Source organism: Drepanopeziza brunnea (genome assembly GCF_022702325.1).
Source record: "Drepanopeziza brunnea f. sp. 'multigermtubi' strain 214-2 chromosome Unknown ctg10, whole genome shotgun sequence".
NCBI lineage: Eukaryota > Fungi > Ascomycota > Leotiomycetes > Helotiales > Drepanopezizaceae > Drepanopeziza > Drepanopeziza brunnea.
Window position 1 is genome coordinate 219,800 of NW_027094073.1, and position 24,367 is coordinate 244,166.

The 24,367-nt window shown below is 53.7% G+C and overlaps 8 protein-coding genes across 8 annotated transcripts; 4 read left to right on the forward strand and 4 right to left on the reverse strand.

The window, feature by feature from the left end:
* Positions 1 to 1,294: 1,294 nt before the first annotated feature.
* Positions 1,295 to 6,282, reverse strand: L3040_005906 (uncharacterized protein; the record flags this gene model as incomplete). Its single annotated transcript, XM_007297677.2, has 4 exons — positions 1,295 to 5,099; positions 5,146 to 5,428; positions 5,475 to 5,874; positions 5,974 to 6,282. 4 exons carry the CDS (start codon positions 6,280 to 6,282, stop codon positions 1,295 to 1,297), a joined length of 4,797 nt encoding a protein of 1,598 aa, XP_007297739.1.
* Positions 6,283 to 6,319: 37 nt separating this feature from the next.
* L3040_005907 (uncharacterized protein) lies at positions 6,320 to 7,086 on the reverse strand (the record flags this gene model as incomplete). The annotated part of the gene is made up of 3 exons (XM_066155719.1): positions 6,320 to 6,474; positions 6,698 to 6,788; positions 7,063 to 7,086. 3 exons carry the CDS (start codon positions 7,084 to 7,086, stop codon positions 6,320 to 6,322), a joined length of 270 nt encoding a protein of 89 aa, XP_066011228.1.
* Positions 7,087 to 9,180: 2,094 nt separating this feature from the next.
* Positions 9,181 to 14,032, forward strand: L3040_005908 (uncharacterized protein; the record flags this gene model as incomplete). Its single annotated transcript, XM_007297675.2, has 3 exons — positions 9,181 to 9,693; positions 10,103 to 13,737; positions 13,792 to 14,032. 3 exons carry the CDS (start codon positions 9,181 to 9,183, stop codon positions 14,030 to 14,032), a joined length of 4,389 nt encoding a protein of 1,462 aa, XP_007297737.2.
* Positions 14,033 to 15,007: 975 nt separating this feature from the next.
* L3040_005909 (uncharacterized protein) lies at positions 15,008 to 16,961 on the forward strand (the record flags this gene model as incomplete). Its single annotated transcript, XM_007297674.2, has 3 exons — positions 15,008 to 15,773; positions 15,866 to 16,230; positions 16,284 to 16,961. The coding sequence occupies 3 exons, from the start codon at positions 15,008 to 15,010 to the stop codon at positions 16,959 to 16,961; spliced, it is 1,809 nt and encodes a 602-aa protein (XP_007297736.2).
* Positions 16,962 to 17,151: 190 nt separating this feature from the next.
* On the reverse strand, positions 17,152 to 18,654 carry L3040_005910 (uncharacterized protein; the record flags this gene model as incomplete). Its single annotated transcript, XM_007297673.2, has 3 exons — positions 17,152 to 17,965; positions 18,022 to 18,339; positions 18,392 to 18,654. The coding sequence occupies 3 exons, from the start codon at positions 18,652 to 18,654 to the stop codon at positions 17,152 to 17,154; spliced, it is 1,395 nt and encodes a 464-aa protein (XP_007297735.2).
* Positions 18,655 to 19,130: 476 nt separating this feature from the next.
* On the forward strand, positions 19,131 to 20,030 carry L3040_005911 (uncharacterized protein; the record flags this gene model as incomplete). The annotated part of the gene is made up of 1 exon (XM_007297672.2): positions 19,131 to 20,030. One exon carries the CDS (start codon positions 19,131 to 19,133, stop codon positions 20,028 to 20,030), a length of 900 nt encoding a protein of 299 aa, XP_007297734.2.
* Positions 20,031 to 20,412: 382 nt separating this feature from the next.
* L3040_005912 (uncharacterized protein) lies at positions 20,413 to 20,969 on the reverse strand (the record flags this gene model as incomplete). The annotated part of the gene is made up of 2 exons (XM_066155741.1): positions 20,413 to 20,781; positions 20,892 to 20,969. 2 exons carry the CDS (start codon positions 20,967 to 20,969, stop codon positions 20,413 to 20,415), a joined length of 447 nt encoding a protein of 148 aa, XP_066011229.1.
* Positions 20,970 to 22,766: 1,797 nt separating this feature from the next.
* On the forward strand, positions 22,767 to 23,978 carry L3040_005913 (uncharacterized protein; the record flags this gene model as incomplete). Its single annotated transcript, XM_007297671.2, has 1 exon — positions 22,767 to 23,978. The coding sequence occupies one exon, from the start codon at positions 22,767 to 22,769 to the stop codon at positions 23,976 to 23,978; it is 1,212 nt and encodes a 403-aa protein (XP_007297733.2).
* Positions 23,979 to 24,367: the final 389 nt, after the last annotated feature.

A 24,367-nucleotide genomic window follows, 5' to 3' on the forward strand; every position in this document is an offset into this window, starting at 1 on the left:
AAGCCTGCTGATTTACTTTTCATCTTTCTGTATGTATGTAATCCACGAATGCATAATTCGCTTATCAAGCTACTTACTTACTGTACTTATATTATCTATATAAAGCCTCTTTCTCTCTCTCAAAGCTGTATCACACACAGCCATTCCGTCCCTCGCCTCCCTTCCCTCAACCAACCAACCATCCAACAATCCAACAATCCAATCCCATCTCCCTTCCCTCCCTCCCCCCCTCCAAACCTATCTCACCCACCCACCCATCATGTTCATAAAAAGCCAATCCAACCCAATCCAAAAATCCAACAGTCCAACAATCCAATCCCATCTCCCTTCCCTCCCTCCCTCTCTCCCTCCCTACCTACCCCCCTCCAAATCTATCTTACCCATAAAAACTCAACCCAATTCAACAATCCAACCCAACCCAACCCAACCCAAGCCAAACAAAAAAAACAAAAACACCACCAGCTCCAATCCATCAACCCCCCCCCCCCCCCTTCCCCCTCCCCCACCAAAACCCTCAACTAGGTAGACAACAAGAGACGACATCAATCGACCACCATACCAAAAAAAGAAAGAAAAAAAAACAGAAAAAAAAAAAAAAGAAAAAAAAAAAGAAAAAATCACTTTTCAATGGAAAGAAAAAAAAAAAAAAAAAAAAAACAGAATTCAATATCATCATAATCATTTCAGCTTATCAACCAACCAACCAACCAATCAACCAATCAACCAATCAATCAATCAACGAATGAATGAATGATCCAAACCCGTTAGATATCAATCATACACATACACGTATACACGTATACACCTACACCTACACCTACACCTACACCTACACCCATACCCATCCCTGAAGGATCCATCCTCAGGCCAAATAAAAAAGAAAGAAAAGAAGAAAAAAAAAGAGAGAGACACAAGATGGATATAAGAGGCAGTAAAAGTAGTGTATCTGTCATCGCCCCCTACCCTTATCCCTGTCCCTATCCCTATCCCTATCCATCCCATCCTATCCCCCAGGGGGAGAAAAAAAGAAGACCCTTAGAACAGTTGTTGGGGAAGACCAACCAACACAGCATCCAGAACTCCGCCCGTAAAGTAAGTGGTCCTGCCTACATCCAGCCCTAGTGTAGTGAAGTGAGCCGAAGTCGCATATCGCCCAGCCCAGCCCAGATCAGATCAGCTCAAGCTGAGCTTAGCTTATCGCGGAGGCCTGATCCCTGATCCATATATCGCATCATCCTACCTCGCTCCACTCACAGGCCAGCGGGTACCGAAGCAGTGGCTTCAAAAATCTCCTTCACACCGGAATCCTGTCCTTGCCCTCCTTCGCCACAAGCTCCTTCTCACTCGAGCTCACCCCCCCCACGCTGCTACCCGGGCTCCCCGTAACGCTGCTCAGCTCGCCCGCAACGACAGTCTCGCCGCCCTTTTTCGACCTTGACGCATCCTCCTCAGCATCAAGTCGTTTCCGCCACTCACTCAAACTACTGCTCAGCCCCTCCCCCACAGTTCCCAAGCCGCTTGCACTAGCAGGGCTGCGATCCTCGAAATCGAACGCATTACTGAGACGGTAGCTTTTGTTCGTGTTCTCCCAGTGCGAGCGCAGCGTCTCGAGCTCCGTCGCGAGACTGTCCAGTGCCATCGAACTTCGGTTGCCACCATCGTAGACCGAGGATTCAGAGATGGAGTCGGTGGCGCTGATCGTGCGCTGGTGTGTACTGCTCGCAGCTGTTATCGGAGCCCCGTTGGTCTCAACTGGGCGGGACTGGCGGCGGTAGTTGTCGACCGAGGACTCGACCTGGTCAAGCAGGAGAGAGACTTTGTTCTCCGCATCCAGAGCGCGGCGCTCGAGTTGAGTGTTCTCTTCCTGCAGCTGCGCGAGGTCGGAGCGGGCTTGCTCGGTCGCAGCGTTGAGTTGACGTTGCGACTGCTCGTGGGTTTCCTTCAGCTGGTCACGCTCTTCTTGAGATGCGGCCAACTCCTTCTTGACGTCGGCCATTTGTCGTTCCAAGAGACTAACCGAGGTTTTGATCTCGGCCTGTAAGGTCTCGATCTGCCTAGTGAGAGAAGCGCGCTCCGCGTCCCATCCGCTCGAGGCATCTTGTGATGCCCCCCTCTTCTCCTCGGACTTGGCGAGGTGCTCCTTCAGGCCCGTGTTTTCGGACTTGTATTTCGACAATTCGTCCTTCATACGCTTCAGCATCTTCTCCGTGCCCTTGACGTAGTGAACGGCAGATTGGTAGTCGTTCTCGAGTAGACTTAGCTTCTCCCGATAGGTGGCCTCGGTTTCTGAATGCTGAGCTTCGTAAGTCTGCTTCGTCTCCTCGTGAGCCTGGACGCTAGCCGCCAACTGGTGTTCCAACTCGCGCAGACGTGAGAGATCCGGCGTGTTGGAGCCAGACTGAGGACTGGGGAGCCCACGAGCTCGTGCAGAATTGATCGGGCTCATGCCTCGCTCGCCAAGAATATCCTTGAGGGTGTTGTGCTGAACGTGGACAGCATTCGTCTCCAGTTGCTGGTTGGCAAGCTGGTACTTCATGTCCGAGTTCTTGGCTTGAAGCGTTTGGACCTCACGCATCGTCGACTGAAGTTGCTTTCGAATCGACATGCCCTCTCGGCTGGCTTGCTCTTGGTACGCCTCGAGGCCAGCGATACGCTCCTCAGCGCTGCGGAGCTTCTCGGAAGCAGTATCCGCAGCCTCTTGGTACTTTCGGACCAGCAAGTTCGCCGACTGGACCTGTGCTTGAAGCGCGACCAAGCGATCGTCCTTGGTAGCAGCCTTGCCACCGACGTCCCGAGCGACAACCTTGCTGAGCCCAGCCATAACAGCTTCTCGATGAGTGCGTGCTTCGTGAGCATGTTGCTCCGCGAGCTCCTCGGCACCTCTCAGACGACGGGTGGCACTCTCCAGCTCCGCGGCCTGCGTCTCGTGTTCTGTCTTGAGGGTCGCAAGCTTGCCCTCGATCTTCTCCCGCTCGAGGCGCTCCTCATCCAACTTTCGCTGAAGGTTCTCTCTCATGTCCGCCGACGACGCGAGTGCTTCCCGAAGAGACTCAAAAGTGTCGCTGTCATCCTTTGTTGAGCCAATAGCCTCCTCGTATCGAGCCTCGAGCTCATCCTTCTCCGCTTGCAGCAATTGGACGGCTGCAACCGCTTCAGAGCAGACAATCGCCTCTTCTCTCGATGCCCTTTGAAACTCATGCAGCTCGGCCTTCAGACGTTCCACTTCCGACGAGTTCTGCTGCTTATAACTCTCGAGCTCACTCATTCGTCCTTGTGCGGTATTCAAGGTGCTCTCCGCCAACTGGCGACCACGCTTCTCGGCTTCAAGCTCGGAGCTGATGGTTTCGATCGTGTTCTTGAGATCCCGCTGTTCAGCGAGGGCCGCCGCAAGCTTCTTGCTGACCTCTACAGACCTGTCCAGAGACATCGAGCCAAGATCGCGCGCGTCGGCATAAGGCTGAGGCGTACTGCTCTGACTACCGCTGTGCGCCGCAAGCCTGGCCTTGGCATACACAGCTTCACTCACAGCCGCATCTCTCTGCTTCTCGATCTCAGCAATCTTTTTAGCGGCAAGAATGGCTTGCTTGTCGATTGATACTTGGACATTGGCAAGCTCGCCTTTCATAGCAATCAGAGCTTCAATCAGCGGCCTGTCGTCATCGTCAAACGACTCTGCTGCTCTCTGATCGAGGAACGGACTCGAGGAGGGGTTTGGGGTGTACCCAGCTTTACGAGCCAGTTCGAGCTCGGAGGCATACCAAGCATTACGGTTCTTGGCCGCATCCAGTTCCTTCAGCAGAGCTACGGTTTGAGAATTCCGCTTCGAGCTTCTTCTGGTCAGACTCACACTGGGCTGCCGAGACGGAGGGGGCGATGCCTGGCGGGCATTTATGACATTCCGTAAAGAAGACTGCTCGCTAGTGCTGTCTAGCGAGCTCTGTTGACGGTGCGATCTGGATTTGGACGAGGCCCTGACCGTACCAGCACCAGCACCGGCGGTATTCATGCTCACAGGCGGGCCGTTCTCAGCAGATGATGCTGCTCTCGATATTTGGCCTTGGGGCTGTGTCTGCGTGGGTGTACGCCGCCCGTTAAAGACAGGGCTCTCTCGCGGCTGCGGGGACTCTCTCAAGGCAGGGGACGTAGTACGGGATTGGGCCGGCTGGATAATGTTTTCGACAGCACGATTCTGCGGTGGCTGTACGGACGGGTCAACCGATGGCCCGGATCCTCGCTCGGCTTTCCCCTGCGGCTTCCCACGCCCCGCCGCTGGTATTCCATTCGGTCCTATCTGTCCGTTCGCACTACTAGCTCTAGGATTTGGTGCTTGCTGTTGCGGTGGGGGGCCTGGAGCCGTTTGAGCCATCGAAGCTCGAGGGAGTTTAGATCCTCCTGGCTGGCCGTTCTGCTGCACCCCATTTGGGAAGCCTTGAGGTCCTGAAGGCCCGGTGGGCGCGCCTTGCGGTTGAGCTGACCCAGGAGCGACACCATTCATATCATTCCCGTTTACACCCGGCGCACCATTCCCTCGGCCATAGCCTTGATCCCTCGGTGCACCATTCAGTCTCTTCGACGGGTCGTGCATCGTCGATCCATCTCGAGAGCTGAGTCCACGACTGGCTCCCATACCAGACTTCTCGCTCATGCTCGGCCGTCGATGTCCCAGGCCTCTGTCGGAAGCGGGCGACGGCTGAATTGCCTGATCGTTCGGATACCGAATCTTACTGGTGTCCAGTAGGTAAACGATTCCCAGATCCCCAGCCTCTCTGGTCGCGGTGCTTGGCTCACCGGCTAACACCACGACCTGCTTGTTGAACGCCGTCATGCTATGTCCCGATCTCGGCGAGGGCGAAGGGCCCATATTTTGAAAGGTGTACCACCGCCTCGACGAGATTCTGAACGCCGCCAGATCTCCCAGGTCCGCGCCTTCTTCTGTCCGTCCTCCAAAGATATACATTACATCGTCGACAATAGCGGCTGCGTGGCCTTCCCGAGGAGCAGGTATGTATCCGATACAGTCGAGGGAAGTCCACATATTAGATAGTGGATCGTAGCACCAGACATCATTAAACCATTGGAAGCCATTGGTTCCTCCAAACCTGCGCGTGTCAGTTCTGAACCTACCTGTCAGACAAGGCTTCTTACAAATATAACTTTTCATTGAACGTGACAACCGAGTGATTCGTGCGCGCCGGGGGTATCTGGCCTTGTAGTGGTTCGCCATCCACGCTATTCCGGATGAGCATCTCCCACCTGTTTGTGGGGACCTGCAGTTGATTCAAATCGAACGCAACCAGGTCGTTCATGAAGAAGCCCTCCACCTGGCCTCCAAATACATAAATCTTGGACCCAAGAATGTTAAGCGAGTGGCCGTATCGTCCTGCCGGTCTTGGTCCCGCGGGGACTGCTCTCGACCATTGTCGCGTCGCTATTCCTATCAGCATGATTGTCACCCCTGATCTAGTGAAACCTACAGGTATTCAGCAAGTAGAGCGTCTCGTCTAGCACATCTGAATCCTCCATCTTGGTATCTCCTCCATAGACAATAAACGCATTTCCGACTAGCAAACTCGCATGCCCTACTCTCGGCCCCGGGCCTTCAGCCGTCGTTGCTAGGGGGTAGCAAGCCATATTCCCACCGGCCTCAACCATCCACAGATCCCCCTTGACCGTCGAGCTGTTGATCAGACCGCCCATCAGGTAAATGTCGCCCTCCTTCGAGGCGATCGAGTTGACCGCGGCGCCATAGCGAGGAAAAGGGCTGGGATGGGAGGTGGTGTACGTGAGACGGCGCTGCGACCACGGGTATAGGGAGGCATTGGGATTGGCGTTCATGGAGGGCTGCTGGACAGCGGGCGCAGACATGTTCCGTAGCTAGATATGCGACCATTAGTACTCGATTTCCCCCCTTTCTCGGCTCGGCTCCGCTCCGAGCCAACAAACACTCCCTGGAGGTATGGCGGTCGCACTCACCAGAAGATCCGACGCAGGCTGCGGCTCCGCACTCTGCGGTCCCCGCGGGCCCTGTCTCGTGGTCGTAGTGGTGTTGTTATTGTTGCTCTGCTGGTCGGGAGTCGGCGTCGAGGTACCACCGCCCCCTTGCAGCGAGCTCATCGAGTTGTTCACACTGGCCGCCACCGTCGAGACGTGCACAGCGCCCTTCTCGTTCACGCGAGCATTGCTGTTGTTGGCTTGTTGCTGCGATGCTGGAGCAGCCTCCTTATTTGCTGATTGGGCCTTGTCCACATTCTTGTTCCTGCTCTTGAACAGGGAGAATGCCATGGTATCGGGTTGGTTGCCGTGCGGCGCACCGCCTTGGTTATGATATCGCCAGAGTGATTGATGTAGAGGAAGGTGTAGGGTGTCGTCGGTTGTGATTGAAGGGTGCAGTGGTAGATTTAGGGGAGAATTTCGAGGTTCTGCTTCTGGTCCTGTCGACGTCGTGTGACGGGAGCACGGCCGCAGGATTACCGGCTGTAGTTACGATAAGTAAGTATTGGTAGTGGTCTCGTTTCATTTATTGAGATCAATTGGAATAGGAAATAGAAATGGAAATGGAAATAAAAACGGATGGCTGGGGTCGCCGTCGCAGCGCGGAAAGGGCGAACTGGAGAAAGTATACGACGCAAAGGGGGTTGGGTCGGAGTGGAGTGGGTAAAGTAAGTAAGTAGGTAAGTAGTAGCAAGTTCTTACTCACCGTAGTAAAAGTCGGGAGCGCACTTCAGTCCCGGTCCTGGAGGCTGGCCGCTGGCCGCTGGCTGGAAGTTAGTTGGTAGATTGTGGCGGACCTGCAGAACGGCCCTGGTCGGGTCGGGTCTGGGATGCCGATGGAAACGGAGATGGAGATGGAGATGGAGATGAAGATGGAGATGGGACGGGGACGGGGACGGGAACATGGACGGGGACGGGGACGGGGACGGGGACGGGGACGGGGACGGGGACGGGGACGGGGACGGGGACGGGGACGGGGTCAGGGACAGGGTCGGGGAAGTTGGGAGTGGGAGTGGGAGTGGGAGTGGGAGTGGAAAAACAACCAAAAAATGTTTTTGGTCGTTGATGCACAGGCCTGAAGGAGATCCGACGCATTAGTCTGGTGTAGATTGTCGAGCGAACGAGATGACTGGGGAAAGGGAAGATCTTTTCAAGGAGCTGGCCGGATAAGGGGGGGGGGGGGGGGGGATGGGGGATAGAAGAGGGCATTAAGGGAAGATTGAAGAGAAGTACTGACAGTTACTGTAAGGTACGGAGCAGAGAGACGGAAGTGGATATCGAAGTGGATAAGTATCGGGTAGTGTGCTTCTTAGCCGACGTCTACCTATGTACCTATGTACCTATGTACCTATGTACCTATGTAGCTATGTACCGGTAGCTATGTAGGTACGGAGAGAGTAGTAGGTACCGGTAGGTATTACGTCAAGGTGAGGTTGTTTATTTCCGTATTGACTTCACATCCCATACTTCACATCCAAATTATCCAAAGAAAAAGAACAGAAATCCTCGTGCAGACTTGCACATTATCAGTTACGTACATGTCTCTACCGGCCAAGTGCCAAGTGCCAGTTGCCGGTAGACTCTCCGTTGACCAACCCCCTACATACTACGTACGTAGTAGGTCGGCATGCACGCTGACTGTTCGGCCGATCAGGCGTCCAAGAGCAAGGGCGTGTTTCAAGAGGGGAAAAGGGGAGGAGGGAGTTGGGGACGAGATTACCTCGGTCGGATGGCAGGATACCTAGCAGGATAGGTGGTAGATGCTTGCTTAGTTATCCGCAGTGGTACTGACTACCTACGTACTATACGTACTACTAAGCAGGTACTACTACTACTACTACTACTAAGTAGGTACTACTAAGGTACTACTACCGTACTACTACCGTAATACCACTACTCTATCTGTTCAAGTCAGTCTGGAGTTCCCCGTTTCGTTCGAAAGAAGGTGTTACGTCGGTAGTACTCAGTACCAGTACCGGTACCGGTATCATACAGTAGCATAAGCTGCAGGCACCAAGACCCAAAGGAAGAGGGAGGAAAGGAAATAAAGGTGACAAAGGGGAGAGGAACAAGAAAGGGAAAACAAAGAAGACGAAGACGAAGCCGGGCAGGTGATCACCCGGATGGACATTGCCAGAGGAGCTGAGCTGCTACGTCAACCCGTCGCCCGTCAACCCGCCCACCCGTCTCTCCTCTCTCCTCTCTCCTCCACGACAACGATCGACAACGGTCGGCAGTCCCACTCGTGATGAGCATCCATATGTACGGATATCCATGCTTAGGCTTAGGCTTAGGCTTAGGCTTAGGCTTAGGCTTAGGAAAGACGAGATCAAAGTAATCTCTGCCTGGACTATGAAGAGAGCAATTCAGATAGAAGGAGAGCCCTCGATCCGGGCATCACCGCCGTGAAATATGCCTTCGGCATTCAGGGTCGAGGCTTGGATAATGATCGAGGAGTTACCGGAGCATTGGGAAGAAACAAACCACTTGACCCCAGCCCAGCCCAGCCCAGCCCAGCCCAGCCCAGCCCAGAAAGAGCCGCATCTCGTCTCGTGACCAGGGAGGAAGAAGAAAATCCCCCCATCTGCCTGCTATCTGGGCCGGTGACGTACCACAGTGGTGGCCCAAAAGGAGGAGAATGAATTGAAGTGCCTGGCAACTCGTCTCGTCTGGGGAAGGGAAAACGATCTCCGAATTTCGTCTGCACCGGATCCCACACGAAATTTGGGACCAGGACTTGCGCTGGTGGGTGATCGCATTTCTGGTTTGCCGAAACCGATCCTCTTCGACCCCGACCCCGACCCCGACCTCGACCTCGACCTCGACCTCGACCTTGACCTTGACCTTGACCTTGACCTTGGCCTCCCTTGACCTTGACCTCGACCTTGACCTCGACCTCGAGCTCGACCTCGGACTTGCGATTTCACCAATCACCTACTTACTCACCTTTCAGCCCCCAACCCGAATCAAACTAACGCATACATACATACTGTACATACCTCTTGCATCCCGATAAGTATCGATAGCGATCACCTCCACCTCCAGCTCCACCTCCGCCTCCGCCTCCATCTCCGCCACTTCTTCGAAATCAATAACCCACCTAATCTCCCATTTCGAACAGCCAACCCTTCTCAATAACACACACAATGAGCTCCAGCGCCTGAAGCAAAAGGAGATCTCCTCTTCACCATGACCGCTGTTGGCCGCCAACAGCAGCATCCGGCACAGCGCGCAGCCCCGGGCCAGCCAACTTCGAGCACGTCGCACAGCCATCAGGCTCAAGTCCTGCGACAAGAACCTCCTGTACAAACAAGTAGCTCTCCTCAGATGGGCCATCGACCGGCAATTAGCAATGAGCCGGTAAACGGCGACGCCTACCTATCTCCCCCTCCACCTCCAGATCCAAGCAATGATCATAGACCGTCGGCTTCCTACCCAGATGGCGCGGGTCAAAGAAGAGTATCTGGACACGCACGACCTACGTCTGCGCCGAACACGGTAGAAGAGTCGTACCCAGATGGATTCGAGACGGATCCGGGTTTGACGGTCAAATCACGGCCGCTGCTACAGAGAGCAAAGAGCGATGTTGGGCCCCATGGTTTGGACCAGGAAGTAGATGCGGAGCATATTTCTGAATTTGGAGCAAGGCATGGTTTCGAAGATCATTATGCCTCAGAGGAGTACGTTTCTCAATTGGCGAACGTGAGTGGCTCCTTCCTTTTGATATCTTGTCTCTATCTATTGCGCTATTTACTGCGGCATCTATCCTTCTCATCATGTCCTATCCCATCCCATCCAATTTCGATATCTGCAATATCTCAATTCTGTATCTCTGTGCCTCTTTCCCACCCTTCAGCACCATGCCAGTTTCTTTGGATCCTTGGGGATACTGCTGTAAATTTTGCCTCGCAACTCGACGAGATGTCAAGATAGATCGTCATCAACAGTGCACCCACCATTGGATCAATAGCCAGGCGGGTATTCCTCTACCCGTAAACATCTACACGGCCGATCAATGACAAATGCTCAAGAAGGCCCAAGAACACGCTTCAAATTGTTGACCTTGTTATCAATACGGGAGCCTCCGGACTTCAAAGCTAACGTGTGGCAGAATTGGTACATGTACTTCACCGACAAGCGCCATGAGACGACTGGCAATCCCCAGACGGAGGCCTTCGATCTACAACCTTGGCGGATGAAGGATCGGCTGAAGACTGTGTCTGCGGCGTTGGCGATTTGTCTGAATATTGGAGTGGAGCCACCAGACCAGCTGAAAACAAACCCTGGGGCGAAGATGGAAGCCTGGCAAGACCCCACGAACCCGCCGGTCGCCAAGGCCTTGGAGACCATTGGAAAGGCGTTGCAGGCGCAGTATGAGACGTTGGCGATCCGTACGCGATACAAGCAATACCTGGACCCTTCGGTGGAAGAGACCAAGAAGTTTACCCAATCTCTGCGCAGGAATGCTAAGGAGGAGCGAGTACTGTTCCACTACAACGGCCACGGTGTTCCAAAGCCCACCGCGTCCGGCGAGATCTGGGTGTTCAATAAGAATTACACTCAGTACATTCCGGTCTCACTGTACGACCTACAAACCTGGCTCCAGGCGCCTACTTTCTATGTCTGGGACTGCTCGGACGCAGGCAACATCATCAACAACTTCCACCGATTCGTTCAAAAGCACGAGGAAGAGGAGGCTGAGAATGTGTCCAAGGACCCCAGCTACACTGCCCAAGCTTTCACACCCTACATCCACTTGGCTGCTTGCGGCGTCAAGGAGAACCTACCCACGAACCCCCTACTCCCAGCAGATGTCTTCTCATGCTGTCTCACAACCCCCATCGAGATGGCTCTGTGGTTCTTCTGCCTCCAAAATCCGCTTCCATCAAATATCACCCCCGAGCGAGCCAAGAAACTCCCCGGAAGACTGCAAGAGAGACGGACTCCTCTGGGAGAACTGAACTGGATCTTCACCGCCATCACGGATACGATCGCTTGGACGTCCCTCCCGCGTGATCTTTTCCGCCAATTCTTTCGACAAGATCTCATGGTTGCGGCTCTGTTCCGCAACTTCCTGCTTGCGCAGAGAGTCATGTCGACATATAACTGCCACCCGCAATCCTTCCCAGTGCTTCCAGACACCCATACACATCCTCTGTGGGCCAGCTGGGATCTCGCTGTAGAAATGGCTCTGTCGCAGCTCGACATGCTGGAAGAGAAGGAGAATGGCACTCGCCCCGATTACGAGTTTCAGAACTCGAGCTTCTTCACAGAGCAGCTTACGGCATTTGAGGTATATCTGACGCAAGGTGCTGTAACGAAAAAGGCTCCGGATCAGCTTCCTGTCGTCCTACAAGTCCTTTTGAGTCAGCAACACCGGGTTCGGGCTTTGATCTTGCTAGGCAAATTTCTTGACATGGGTCCCTGGGCTGTTAACCTGGCTCTGAGCATCGGCATCTTTCCATATGTTCTGAAGCTGCTGCAATCTGCTGCCAACGAGCTCAAGCCCGTCATGGTCTTCATCTGGACTCGAGTCTTGGCCGTTGACATCACCTGCCAAACGGACCTCCTGAAGGACAGTGGATACATGTACTTCGCCTCTATCCTGAAGCCAAACGAAGGCCTTCCCGTGGTCGATAGTCTGGAGCACAAGGCCATGTGCGCATTCATCCTTGCTCGACTTTGCGATGGCTACAAGCAGGGACAAACGGTTTGCAATCAGTCAGAGATCATGAACTACTGCCTTGCACATCTGCAAAATAACGAGAACCCCCTACTTCGCCAATGGGCTTGTCTCTGCATCAGTCAGCTGTGGAATGATCTGCCAGACGCGAAGTGGAGAGGCATCAGAGAGAACGCACCGAGCAAGCTCGCTCTTCTCGTTCGGGACGTGTGCTGCGAAGTCCGAGCTGCTATGCTTTATGCCATGACGACATTCTTGGGAATCGCCGATCTCACTGATGAGGTTGCCCGCATCGAGGAGAACATCTCGTGGACCGTGATGGAAATGGCCTATGATGGTAACGCGATGGTCCGCAAGGAGCTGTTGGTGTACTTTTCCAAGTTCATTCATCGCTACGAGAACAAGGTCTTGGTGGCTGCGTACGAGCAACTCCTTGAGGAGCGAGAATACCGAAAATTTCCACCTAGCGATGACGGGAAAGAGCACAAGATGGGATTGCACTACGCGAAGCGCGCGAATCGCGACGCTGATGGCAACATCAAAGCTACCGCCCACGGTATTGCTCACAACTCCATCTTCGCTGCCGTCTGGAAGCATATCCTCATCATGGCCGTTGACCCCCACCCCGAGGTCGGACGAAATGCGACGATCATCGTTGACTACATCAATATTGCCCTTCTTCAATCGCCGATCGGGGGACTGACACAGAATCTTTTCGAGGACATCTCAAGGAGTGCTGCGAGAGCTGCCCCACCGAGACAACCAGCAGCCGATGTCAGACCCAGCACGCCTGCAGGACAAGAAGGTAACTCATCTCCAAAGCCTGCTCCAGGGTTGCTCAGGCGCACAACCAGCTTCCTCTTCCACACACTGCCCGGTTTTGCTAGCTCTAGCGCCGAGCCCTCGCCTGGAGACAAGAGTGTTCCCAGGACTCCTGGTGTTCCCCAAAAGCCCGGGCTCCCGAAGAGATTTACGATAGATTACACCACCCCGCCGGACGTCAATGAGACCCCCGTGACTCCTGGTGTCTACCACGCTGCCAAAGAGCCAGTGTCCGGGCAGTATAAGCCTCGCAAGATGTCTGACGCTCCTGTGATTCCACTGGAGAGCACCTTCTTCGAGTGGTCTATCGAGTACTTTCGCGAACCTCAGATGAAGCCCAGCGAGGCCGATGAGCCTGGTAGTACCGACTACAATGAGCGCTTGTGGCGACGTTCAAGAAACGAAGCCATTCTGCGTGAGACACAACCACAAAAGGAGATTGCAGGGAGCGGCAAGTGGACCAATCAAGCCGGGTTCTTCAATAACCAGAGCCAGCCTTCGAAGATGACCTTCCATCAATTCGAAGATCACCTGGCAGTTTCCGATGATCGCGACACCATCTGCATCTGGGACTGGAAGAAGTCTGGCCGACTCAACCGGTTCTCGAATGGTAACCCCGAAGGCTCCCGAATTAGTGATTTGCAATTTATAAACGAGGACGATCAAGCCTTCTTGATGTCTGGTTCATCTGACGGTGTCATCCGCATCTACCGCAACTACGATTCCGAGAAGAAGATCGAGGTTGCTTCCGCCTGGCGAGCTCTGACCCACCTTGTCCCAAGCAATGTCAACTCCGGCATGGTCTTCGACTGGCAACAGGTGTCTGGTAAGCTTCTCGTAGCAGGTGACGTTAAAGTGATCCGCGTCTGGGCCGCCGCGCCTGAAGTCTGCGTTGTGGACATTAATGCCCGCTCCGGCTCCTGCGTCACGTCCCTCACCTCGGACCAAATGACCGGAAACACGTTCGTAGCCGGCTTTGGGGACGGCGCCATCCGCGTCTTCGACACCCGGAACAGGCCGCAAGAAGCCATGGTCAAGAAGTGGAAGGATGAGAATGGCGGCGTCTGGGTCAAGAGCGTGCATATGCAACGTGGTGGCCAGCGAGAGCTAGTGAGCGCAAGCATCAACGGGAAGGTCAAGTTGTGGGATATTCGCATGGATAAGTGCCTGAGGACTATCAACACGACGGGCGATGGGCTGAGGACGGCGAGTACGCATGAGCATTTGCCTGTTTTTGCGGTGTAAGTCTCCCCGCCACCTTGAATCTCAACTATCTATGGCTAACTCTGAAACAGCGGCACCGGCGCCCACACAGTCAAAGTCTATAATTTCGAAGGCACGCAACTTTCGCGCGTCGAGCCTTACTCCACCTTCCTGCGTGGCACTTCTCCCATCTCGGCGACGGCATTCCATCCGCATCGCATGATGCTCGCTTGTGCCGCTAGAGGGGATACCTATATTAACCTCTTTACGTGCTCGGAGAAGAGAAAGAAGAAGGAAGAGGATAAAGACAAGGGGGAGGGGGAGAACAACTAAATCACTCTCCGTGTTGGGCGTGTTCATCGGTGTACATGAGTCGGGGTAGTTTGCGTTTTTTTTTTTTTTTCTTCTCTTTTTTTTTCCCCAATGCGGAGGCGTATAGACGGGGTGGTGACTTCGAACGAACCGGGAGGTCTTTACTTTGCCCCCCAGGTACACTGCCTTCTTACTTCACGGCCTCGGATGCTTACGAGATGATATGTGCGAGGGGTTCCTTTACGGAGTCAGTGGTCTCTTTTGCATGGCAAGGGCTAGGGGGTGGCTGCGGTGTTTGGGCTGGCTGAAGTCTCTTCTATGATTGCAATGGATGGGAGACAGAGTCCTCTGGTCCGAGAGATAAGTGGTTTAGCTTAGCTGGACGATTGAGGCAGGAAGGCCTACGAGCATCGAAGCGAGCAGGGCTGTTCTGGGTGTAGATAAGTACAAGTAATGTAATGATTAATGCGAATGAATGGATGATGAGCCAGTAAGCACGTTTCTTCATTCCGATTTCCTCAGCTGGTGGCGTGTCTGAGTTCCCAATAGTTCGATTCAGGCATTTGGTAAAGGGGGAGGTAAAATTTATAGGGCTCAAGATGCCGAGGGTCTTGCTAAATTGACTTTTAATCTTTGACCGACGTGCCCACATGCTCTCCGTCGGTGCTTTGTATTGGAAGTGAAGTGTCGCCTACCAGTACCTCATCTGATGTGGCTGAGCCTCAGCCTCAGCCTTATCAGGAGGGGTAGACGAGGCTGTCCCACCGCCCTACCCCTCGCTAAAAAAAAAAAGGAAAAAACCTAGGGTTGCTAGCGCACGTTCCTTGCCGACGGACCCTCAACTCTACATGACCCCATCTTGAGACTTGAACTGAAGAGCTCTCAAGTCTCATCTTCCTCCGACATCTCCAACATCCCTTTCTTTTCTCGTTCGCACCAAATCTTAGAGAAAAGGAGAGAAGAGAAGGCTCAACTAATCAAGAAAGAACAGCCAAGATGGCCGATTCCACGAAAGATACTTCTTCTGTCCCCAAGGACCCCGCGCTGACCCCAACCCCGAGCACCACCGTTGCCGATTCCTCGAGCTCGCAGGCCGCTGCTGCTCCCAGTCCCGACGGCGCAGCAGATGCCCCCTCCAAGAAAGGTGCCAAAAAAGCCGAAGCCAAAGCCAAGAAGGAAGCGGAGAAGCTGCGCAAGCAGCAGGAGCGCGAGGCCCTCGCTGCGGCGTCGGCGGCCTCTTCTTCCTCTGAAGATCTAGCCAAGGACAACTACGGCCAGCTGACGCACGCGACGCCGCGGATTGCTGCCGAGCAGGTACATCTGCGCGATCTGGGGGAGGGTGATGTGGGGAGGACGGTCAAGGTCCGGGCGTGGATCCAGAATGCAAGGATGCAGGGTGCGAAGATGGCGTTTGTGGAGTTGAGGGAGGAGGGCGGGTGGACTGTCCAGGGGGTTGTCGCTGTTGGGAGTGCTGCTGGGGCTGGTGATCAGGAGGGGAAGGGGAAGGGAGAGGGGGAGGTGAGCAAGCAGATGGTCAAGTGGATTGGGGGGCTCAAGCTCGAGAGCTTTGTGTCTGTAGAGGCCAGTGTGAAGAAGCCCTTGGAGCCGGTCAAGAGCTGTCGCGTCAGTGGGCTTGAGCTGCATCTGAGTAAGGTGTTCTTGGTTGCGGCGGCGCCGGAGATGCTGGGGCTGGGATTGGGCCCGGCGAGTAGAGCTGTCGGTAGTTTGGCGGAGGAGGAGAGTCTGGAGGAGAAAGCGCAAGGTATGTTTCGATTTGTTCTCCACTCCTTTCAATTTCTTTCCCCCCGGCTGGCTTTTATGGATGGAGAGTGAGCACGAAACTGACTTGACCAGCTTTGGCCGTTACAGAAGGCACACCCATCGCCTCTCTCGCGACGCATCTCAACAATCCAGCTATGCACAAGCGCGCGCCTGTCAGCCAAGCTATCGCCGATATCCGCATTGCTGTTGAGGATCTGTTCTGCGATTATCTGCGCTCGCAGCGCTTCAAGAAGTTCCATCCCCCTAGCTTGATCGGTGCTGCGTCCGAAGGCGGAGCCAACGTCTTCAGGTTGCCGTACTTTGGAGAGGAGGCATACCTTGCTCAGTCACCACAATTCTACAAGCAGTTTGAGATTGCGGGTGGTAGGAAGCGCGTTTACTGCGTTGGTCCGGTCTTCAGAGCCGAGAACTCCAACACGCCTCGACACATGACTGAGGTTTGTCCTTACACCCACTCGTTTCCAGACTTCTGTACTGACGACCTCTTTAGTTTATCGGCCTCGATCTGGAGATGGAAATCGAAGAGCACTACCACGAAGTCCTCCACATGCTCGAAGCCGTGCTCCTTCACATCTTCAAGGGCCTGACCGAGCACCACCGCGAGGAGATCGAACTCATCCGCTCCGTCTACCCGTCCGACGAGTTCCTGCTCCCGGAACCCGGCAAGGAGGTACGGCTGACGTTCGCTGAAGGCCAGGCCCTGCTCCGTGCCGAAGGTCCCCCCGAGTTCGCCCACGTCTCGGACGACGAAGACATGTCGACGGCGCAGGAGAAGGCCCTCGGCGCGCTGGTGCGCCAGAAGTTCCACACGGACTTCTACGTCCTGGACAAGTTCCCCGTCGGTGCGCGCCCCTTCTATGCCATGCCGGACCCGGAGGACCCGCGCGTGACGAACGCCTACGACTTTATGATGCGCGGCCAGGAGATCCTGTCGGGCGGGCAGCGGCTGCACCTGCCGGCCGAGCTGGAGGCCACGATCCGCGCCAAGGGTCTGGATCCCAACCAGCCCGGTATCAAGGAGTACGTAGATGTGTTCAAGAGCGTGGGTGTGCCTCCGCACGGCGGCGGCGGTATCGGACTGGATCGCGTGGTGGCGTGGTATCTGAACCTACCGAGTGTGCATCTCGTGTGTGATTATCCGCGGACACCAAAGAGGTTGAGTCCTTGATTGGGGGATGCGCTTGGGCTGGGGCTTGGGACTTTTGGGGGAAGGGTGGGGGGATGGGGAATTGGAGAAAGGCATGATTATCATGATTTGACTTGCTGATGACAAGTAGGTAGCCAAATAGCTAGCTAGATAAGGAAACAGCAGCCAGAGAGGAAGCCTACTAGCTAATTGAAGAATTAAGCTACCACGTCTATTTAATCTCATCCTTCCAACCCTGCTCCTTCAGTGCCCACCTGACAGCCTCAAGCACATTATCCACAATCACGTCCGGCTCATACGCCGGGATCGTGCCCTCCTGATAGACACCCGTCTTGACCAAGATACTAGACCAAGCAGGGCCATGTTGTTTTTGTTCGCCGCCACCAGCACGGCCCAGATTGTAGCTATTCGCACCCCGGATATCGCTCTCCGGGTTGTCGCCGACCATAAAGACCCGTTTCAGGCTTGCAGCAGCAGTACCGCCGCCGTGACGGCCCCCGAGCATTGCGGCATGGCGTTCTTGGAGCACGCACTCACCGTACTGATAGGTGATGCGTGATGGCTTCCCGATCACCGTGTGGTGGAGTTGGGCTCCGTCGTGGGAAGAATTCATAGATGTGTACTGTTGCCAGAGACCCAGCAACGCAGCTTGGAACGCACCCTGGCCCAATCTCGGGAGGTGGTAGGATGCCGCCCAGAGAAGATCCGGGTTGGAGAAGTACACGTGGGGCTGGCCGTCTTGCAGGTATCCGGAATTCGGGAGGGTCCTGTCGTCATTCTTCTCTGACTTGGTGCCCAAGACGCCGCCTTTGGAGAGGAGGAGATCGAGAATGAGCTGCGAGTCGAGTGCCCAGTCGCGGGGGTCGTTGTAGACGAAAATGGCGTCGATCTTGAGTGGTTCGGACGGGTTGGGGAGCGGTCGCGCTGTGGTCCTATAGTAGTCTGTGAAGACTTGATTGAAAGGCCATATGTCTGGATACGCCGACAGGATATCTGCTGGGATAACTACGTTCTCGAATCCGTATCTGTGCAAAGCCAGTGAGCGCGAATACGGGTGGACCATGGAGCGTGGTGCGCCTACGATTCTGCCACCTTGCGGCACTTGTCGCCGTGGCCACCAGTCACCAGTATGGTTGATTTTTTGCTGAGCTGAGTCGCATTCTTGGATAGATAGCCACTCGTATCAAGTAGCTGCTTGAATGGAGTATGCGATTGGACGAAGATATCCTCCTTGATTTCAACCTCAAGCTTCTCGCTCAACTCCTTTACTCGGTCGCTCTCGAGTTTTCCGCCGCCATTCGTCAATAGTATGTAGGGTATGCAGTTATTCTCCAGGTATCGCAGGGCTCTCGAGGCGCCTGGGAGGGGTGTCGAGGATCGGAGGAGCACGCCGTCTATGCTGGACGAGATATCAGCTGGGGAGGTTAGAGAAAACCGTGACCAGAACCCACTCAAATGCGAAAGCGAAGTCGGAAGGGACTTTCACAGGAGCTCTCACAACGCTGTAGTATTTTTGCCCCCTGCACAGTTTTCTTGTTGAGGTGGATCGTGCTATATCCTTTTTATGGCCTGGCTCCGTCCAGGAAACCGGACGATGGCCGTGTTGAAAAGCGTAAGATCTGTTAGGGACTGGGCAGCAAAGAGAAGCCACAGGAGGGGCGGGCCTACGCTGCCGCAGCAGAAAATTCTCGAAGGACGATGTAGTCCGACGCATGGTCGTTGTAAGGTTGGTTTTGTTGAAGGTGGACGGGCAAGGCTGAGAAGATGGGGCCGGAAGCTTAGTCCATGTCAGCGCGCCTATTTATTTTGTTTCCGCGCATATTGCGCGTCTATTTCAGGGGTCTCGCTACGCTACTAGCGTCTTCATTTGTTGAACGCTATTTTCATGCGTCGGCTTTCAGCCAGTATCATTGACAATTTTGCTCTCACTTGGATCCAGAATTCCCCAACCATCGATCGATTTGAAAACTTAAATCACCGATCTTGATGGCTTCCAAGTTTGTAGCAGCCGCTTGTCACGTTTCGCCCATAACACTTTCGGCGCGGAAAACGACCGACAAATGCATCTCCCTCATAAACCGAGCAGCTACAAATTCAGCCAAACTGGTCGTCTTCCCCGAATCTTATATACCGGCTTTCCCAGTATGGAGCTCAATGCTTTCACCTGGTCGAAACCACCACTTCTTCGAGATGATGGCTCAGGAATCCATTTTCGTAGACGGCGAAGAGATGAAGGAGATCCGAGAAGCTGCCAAACAGGCCGGGACAGTTGTCAGCGTGGGCATCTCAGAAAAGGCCAGGTATAGCACTGCCACACTCTTCAATTCAAATATCATCATCGGCGCCGACGGTGAAATCCTCGTTCACCACCGCAAGCTGATGCCGACGTTTTTCGAGAAGTTGACCTGGAGCCCTGGGGACGGGTACGGCTTGAGAGTAGCCAACACGAGGTTCGCAAAGATTGGAGCTCTGATCTGTGGAGAGAATGAAAATCCTCTGGCGCGATACTCCCTGATGGCACAGGGAGAACAAGTCCACATATCTACGTGGCCAGCCGTGTGGCCTACTCAATCCGGGGAGAGCAAGCCTAGAGTTCATGCCAATCACAACAATGTAGCCGCCAATCGGATGCGGGCTGCGGCGCATTGCTTTGAAAGCAAGTCTTTCGGAATCATGTGTGCAGCTTATCTCGATGCTGCAAGTATCCAGGTCATCGCTTCGGAGTCAGCCGATCCTAAATATGTCACGCATGTCCTGGGCCATGCTTCTCAGGCGGCTACTGAGTTTCTGGATCCTTCTGGGGCTGCATTGGTGGGGTACAGGATTGATACTGAATCTGGTGAGAAGGTGGAGACGAAGCTATTGCAGGGGACGGAGGATATTCTGTATGCTGAGATTGATCTGCAAAAAGGGATCGAGGGCAAGCAATATCACGATGCTCTTGGAGGGGATCAGAGACTCGATGTGTTCGATCTGAAGGTTGATAGGACAAGGAGGAAGCCAGCAACTTTCTTCCGGAGCGTGGAGACATCTTCAAAGGAGAAGTTTGTCGCGACAGCAACTGCGGCAGCGAAAGGGAAAGGGGAATGACAATGCCAAGAGACGAGATGGCTTTTCCAAAAAGACCATCCAGCACATACCGAGCTACAACAGGCTCCGATTCCCGGGGGACTAGGTCTTAAGTGCAGTGTCGCATAGATGGAGACTTAAGTCGCGGTAACACGCTCGGGAAAAGGCAGAAGGCATCGTCACGGATCCCGCTCTCGCCACACTCTCCGTCATGTACAATTAGAGTCAATATGAGTAAGCTTCAGACTCTCAATTACCATTTACGATCACGAATGAGCGATATGACGAAGGTAAGGAGCGAACTACTTGCATTGTTCTGGATCCGAATGCTTTCTACGTGCGACTCCCTCCTTTCACCCAGCACTTTAAATCTTCTCATCGCTGATGAATCTCACCTTTTAAATCACAAATGTTCCGAGCCATTCATATAGACTGAGCCATCGTCGACACAGGCCGCTGATTCATTCTCATCGGCGGACTGCTCAAGCACCCGCTTGCCATCACCCATCATAAATTCAAACAATCTTTCCGCACCACCATAGCGGTCTTCCACGCATGCCACAGAAATCTTCTCAGACCACCCATAGAGAAATTTTGGCGGATCGGTAACGTGAGATGGACTGGCTTCTTCCTCAGAACGATTCTTGACATTACTCGGATCTCGGATTTCCCAGTCCTCGCCTGTACGTGCAACCAGTATAGCATAGAAGCTGAGGCTATACGAATACTCTACAGTCTCTACAATGGTATCTAAATTTCGCTTAACAAAAATCTAAGAGCCGTTCATCAGAAGACAAAAATGGCTGCCGACATTATATGTGCAACCCAGACCTGCCCAGTGGTCCGACATTGGATTTCCAAGAAGGCTTTGCCATCGCGTACGGAGTCTTTCCTCTCGATAACACGAGGCTTCACGAAGGCGTATCGCCGCATATTGAGATGACAGAACTGCTCTTTCATTTTGAATTTTGAAGATTGGGATGCTCAATGAGACCCTTGAGCTTAAGAATACCGCACTAGTGCTGCTATATTCGAATTGGCGGATGGTAAACTCAACTCGCCACCTGGGCCTAATAGCGATATTACTCAGGTGTTGACTCTGGATTCTCAGGCAAATGGGGGGAAATGGGAGCTTTGATCCAAGGCTCGTCTCTTGAGACCCAGTTCGGAGAAACCCGTTAATATTGAGAGCTACTGATATGTTCTAGTGTCGGAATTGATCTGGTGATATGGCCGATACAGGTCCGCTACCCTTAGCTCAAATTTAAGGATCGGGTAGATAATCCGTCGGGGAAAAAGACGAGGAAAATTTTCAACTTTGTTTGAGCTAATTTCTGAGCGGTCTCTCGCCGTAGTTACCCGCAGCCCCATGTATTTTTTTTTTTTTTCAAGCAGCTATTCTCATGGACTGTTTCTTCTAGCACAGTCCAAAGCACAAGGGCAATCGATAATGCCACTCTGGACCCAAATCCTACCCCGGCAGTCTTCTTACCACAAATGTCTTTCTGAGTCGTTCTGTTGTTTGTTTACTTTAGCGAGGGAAGAGCCTAACTCAACCCCAAAAGGCTGATGCGGCACGAGGTCGAGCGAGGGAAGCCTGCAGGATCGATTGGTTTTCGCACTTTCCTAGCTTTCAAAGTTCTGGCTCCATCATGCTTCTTTCTTCAAATACCATCTGACATGATCAATCCTCTGATATCATTAACCTCCAGAGCTAGCCTCAGTCGGACCGTGAAATCCTGTCAGCACTGAATCCCCATCTCATTGCGACTTCGACAATATCTTGTTTTTTAAGAAGCATGTCAGTCTGCATCGCTTTGTACAGAAACCTGCTTGAGATGCAGATGCATACCGAATCCTCGCGTACTTGACGTAGCTCGACTTCCCCCTCGGCACCTCACACGTGGTTGTTGATGTGCTGGCGATCCGGGGTCTCGTTTGCATGCAAATAAGCAATCAGCAGCTTGGCATGCAAAGAGGATGTGGGGTGTCCTCCCCATAATTTGAACCCCTACTCGACTCTTCAGCTGCTCCCTCTCCTCATCTCCCCCACCCAAAAGAGTATCTTGGTTGCTAACAAGAATTTCCCTGCGTTGTTTACCTTGGTTTCGCGAGCTCGCTAACGGCATCCACTCTGGGGACGTGCACGTTGATGCCATCTTCGTCCTATTGCGCCATGCGCTGCAGTCGCACTACTTCTTGCACTCTTCAAGTCAGCTTACATCTCGAGAGTAAAGCAGAGTGATTGTGAGACAAGCTACAAAGGACGATATTTTTACACTCGGTCTCCTGATAAAGGAATCTAATAACGGAAATTGACGGCATTGTCGAGTACACCAGCAGCAAAGAAACGAGCCGGCTAAGAATAGTCCTCTTTCTTTTTTAACTGAACAACGGAATTGTCCCAATCGACAATCGCTATGCGCAAGATGTCAGGCCGGAGGGCCGGGCCAATTAGCGGTTCAGCTTGTTCAGGGTCAAGAAGGGCTGTGAGTCGATCACAACAATGGCATGCTCGAGAATAGCTGCGCGCTTTGAATGAATTTGTCTGGGTGAATGGAGGGAGGGAGATATTTGTACATAAACATTCACATACCTACCTCTTTCCTCGCTGACTCCCACATACGAAATCTATTGTTCTCGCAAACAATACGATCTTGTTACATATCTACAGAATCTGAATACATAAACTTCAAACCTATCGCACATAACTTCAACTTATCACATACTTACATCTCATACACTGACACCACAATCATGATCATCCCTCTCAGTGTTCGGTCTATCGTGACCGCTGCGGCAGCAATCTCGTCGACAGGTACTCAGACGACCCAACCAAGCCTCACAAGCCGTGCAATCAACGTCGACCACGCCAGAGTAGCCACCTCCGCCATCTCAGCCCTCGACAGCTTCTATCAAAAAGACAACCTAGTCTGGAAGAACGTCCGAGGGTGGATAGCCGCCAACGTGTACAACGACATCATGGACTTCGATCTCTTCTCCCACACCAGACAGCACGAAAACACCTACGGCGCCGCCCTGCTCACGATCGCCACGTCGGCTGCCGCCCAGGAGAAAGTCGGCAGCGTCAACGACTTCAACGACGACCAGCTGTGGTGGTGCCTCGCCATGATCCGCGCCTACCAGAACTACGGCCACCGCGCGCCCCTAGACCAGGCCATCCGGCAGTGGAAATCCATCGGGGCCAACGCCCAGCTGTCGCACGCTGACCAGGGCACCACACCGAGCATCACCCCCGGCGGGATCCAGCGCGACGCTGCCATCCCCGCTGGCTGCGACGTCGACGGCGCCGTATACTGGTCCAGCCAGCGCAGCAGCGGCCTGAACGCCATCTCGACCAGCCTGTACGCGCAAGTCGGCGCCTGGCTCTTTGCCCTCACCGGTGACGCGAAGACCTTCCGCGGGCCGACGGACCGCGCCCTGGCCTGGCTCCAGCGCGTGACGCTCGATCCTGCCACGGGCATCATGGTCGTCGACGGCCTGACTGTCCAGGGCTGCAAGAAGAATCCCGGCGCCCTCACCTACAACACGGGCGTCTACATCGGTGCTCTGACATCCATGTACATGAGCACACGCGACGCTAAGTATCTCGCTGCCGCGCGTCTCTCCGTCAAGTCTGCTACTACAGGCGCGTTTGGCAACAGCCCGCCTCTAGTCGTCAGCGAGGCGAGCGCGCTTACGACGCCGGGCGATGCCGTCCAGTGGCGCGATATTCTGTTTCGCAACCTCTACGACTTTTATGACTCCGTGAACGGGGTGGGCCAGGTTGATGGGGTGCTGAAGAGCCAGATGCAAGCGTTCTTTCGGGCGAACTATGACCAGATCCAGGGGAAGGCGAGGTTTGGGAACTTGTATGCTGCGAACTGGTTTGGCAAGATGAGTACGGGCTCGGATTGGGGGACTGGAAGCGTGTTGAGCAACCTCCTCGGATCGATGTTGCTTTTGTGATTAGGCGTTTTGTCTTTTTGTTCAGGGGAGGGGGATGGGATTTACTGGATGGAGTCCCGGTGGTTTCTTATACCCAAGAATAGCGATCTCGAGCTTTGCTTTGATTTAGGAGGGTGTTAACAGAATGCGAATTCTTACGAATAGGCGTATTTTTCGTACCAGGTCACAAATTCAGTGCAATTAGAAAGGAGATCCAGGTCTCCAAAAAGAAAAGAGGAAAGAAAACCGTGAGCTAACTAGCCGTACACGGTCCAATGCCAACAAATAATCAATCCACTTACAACCAAATGCGTCTATAATTCCTCAAAGTCCATACCAAAATTAAACCACTAATCATAATAGCGAGAGCGTAGGTCGGATCTCAGTCAGAATAGATATCAAATATCTAT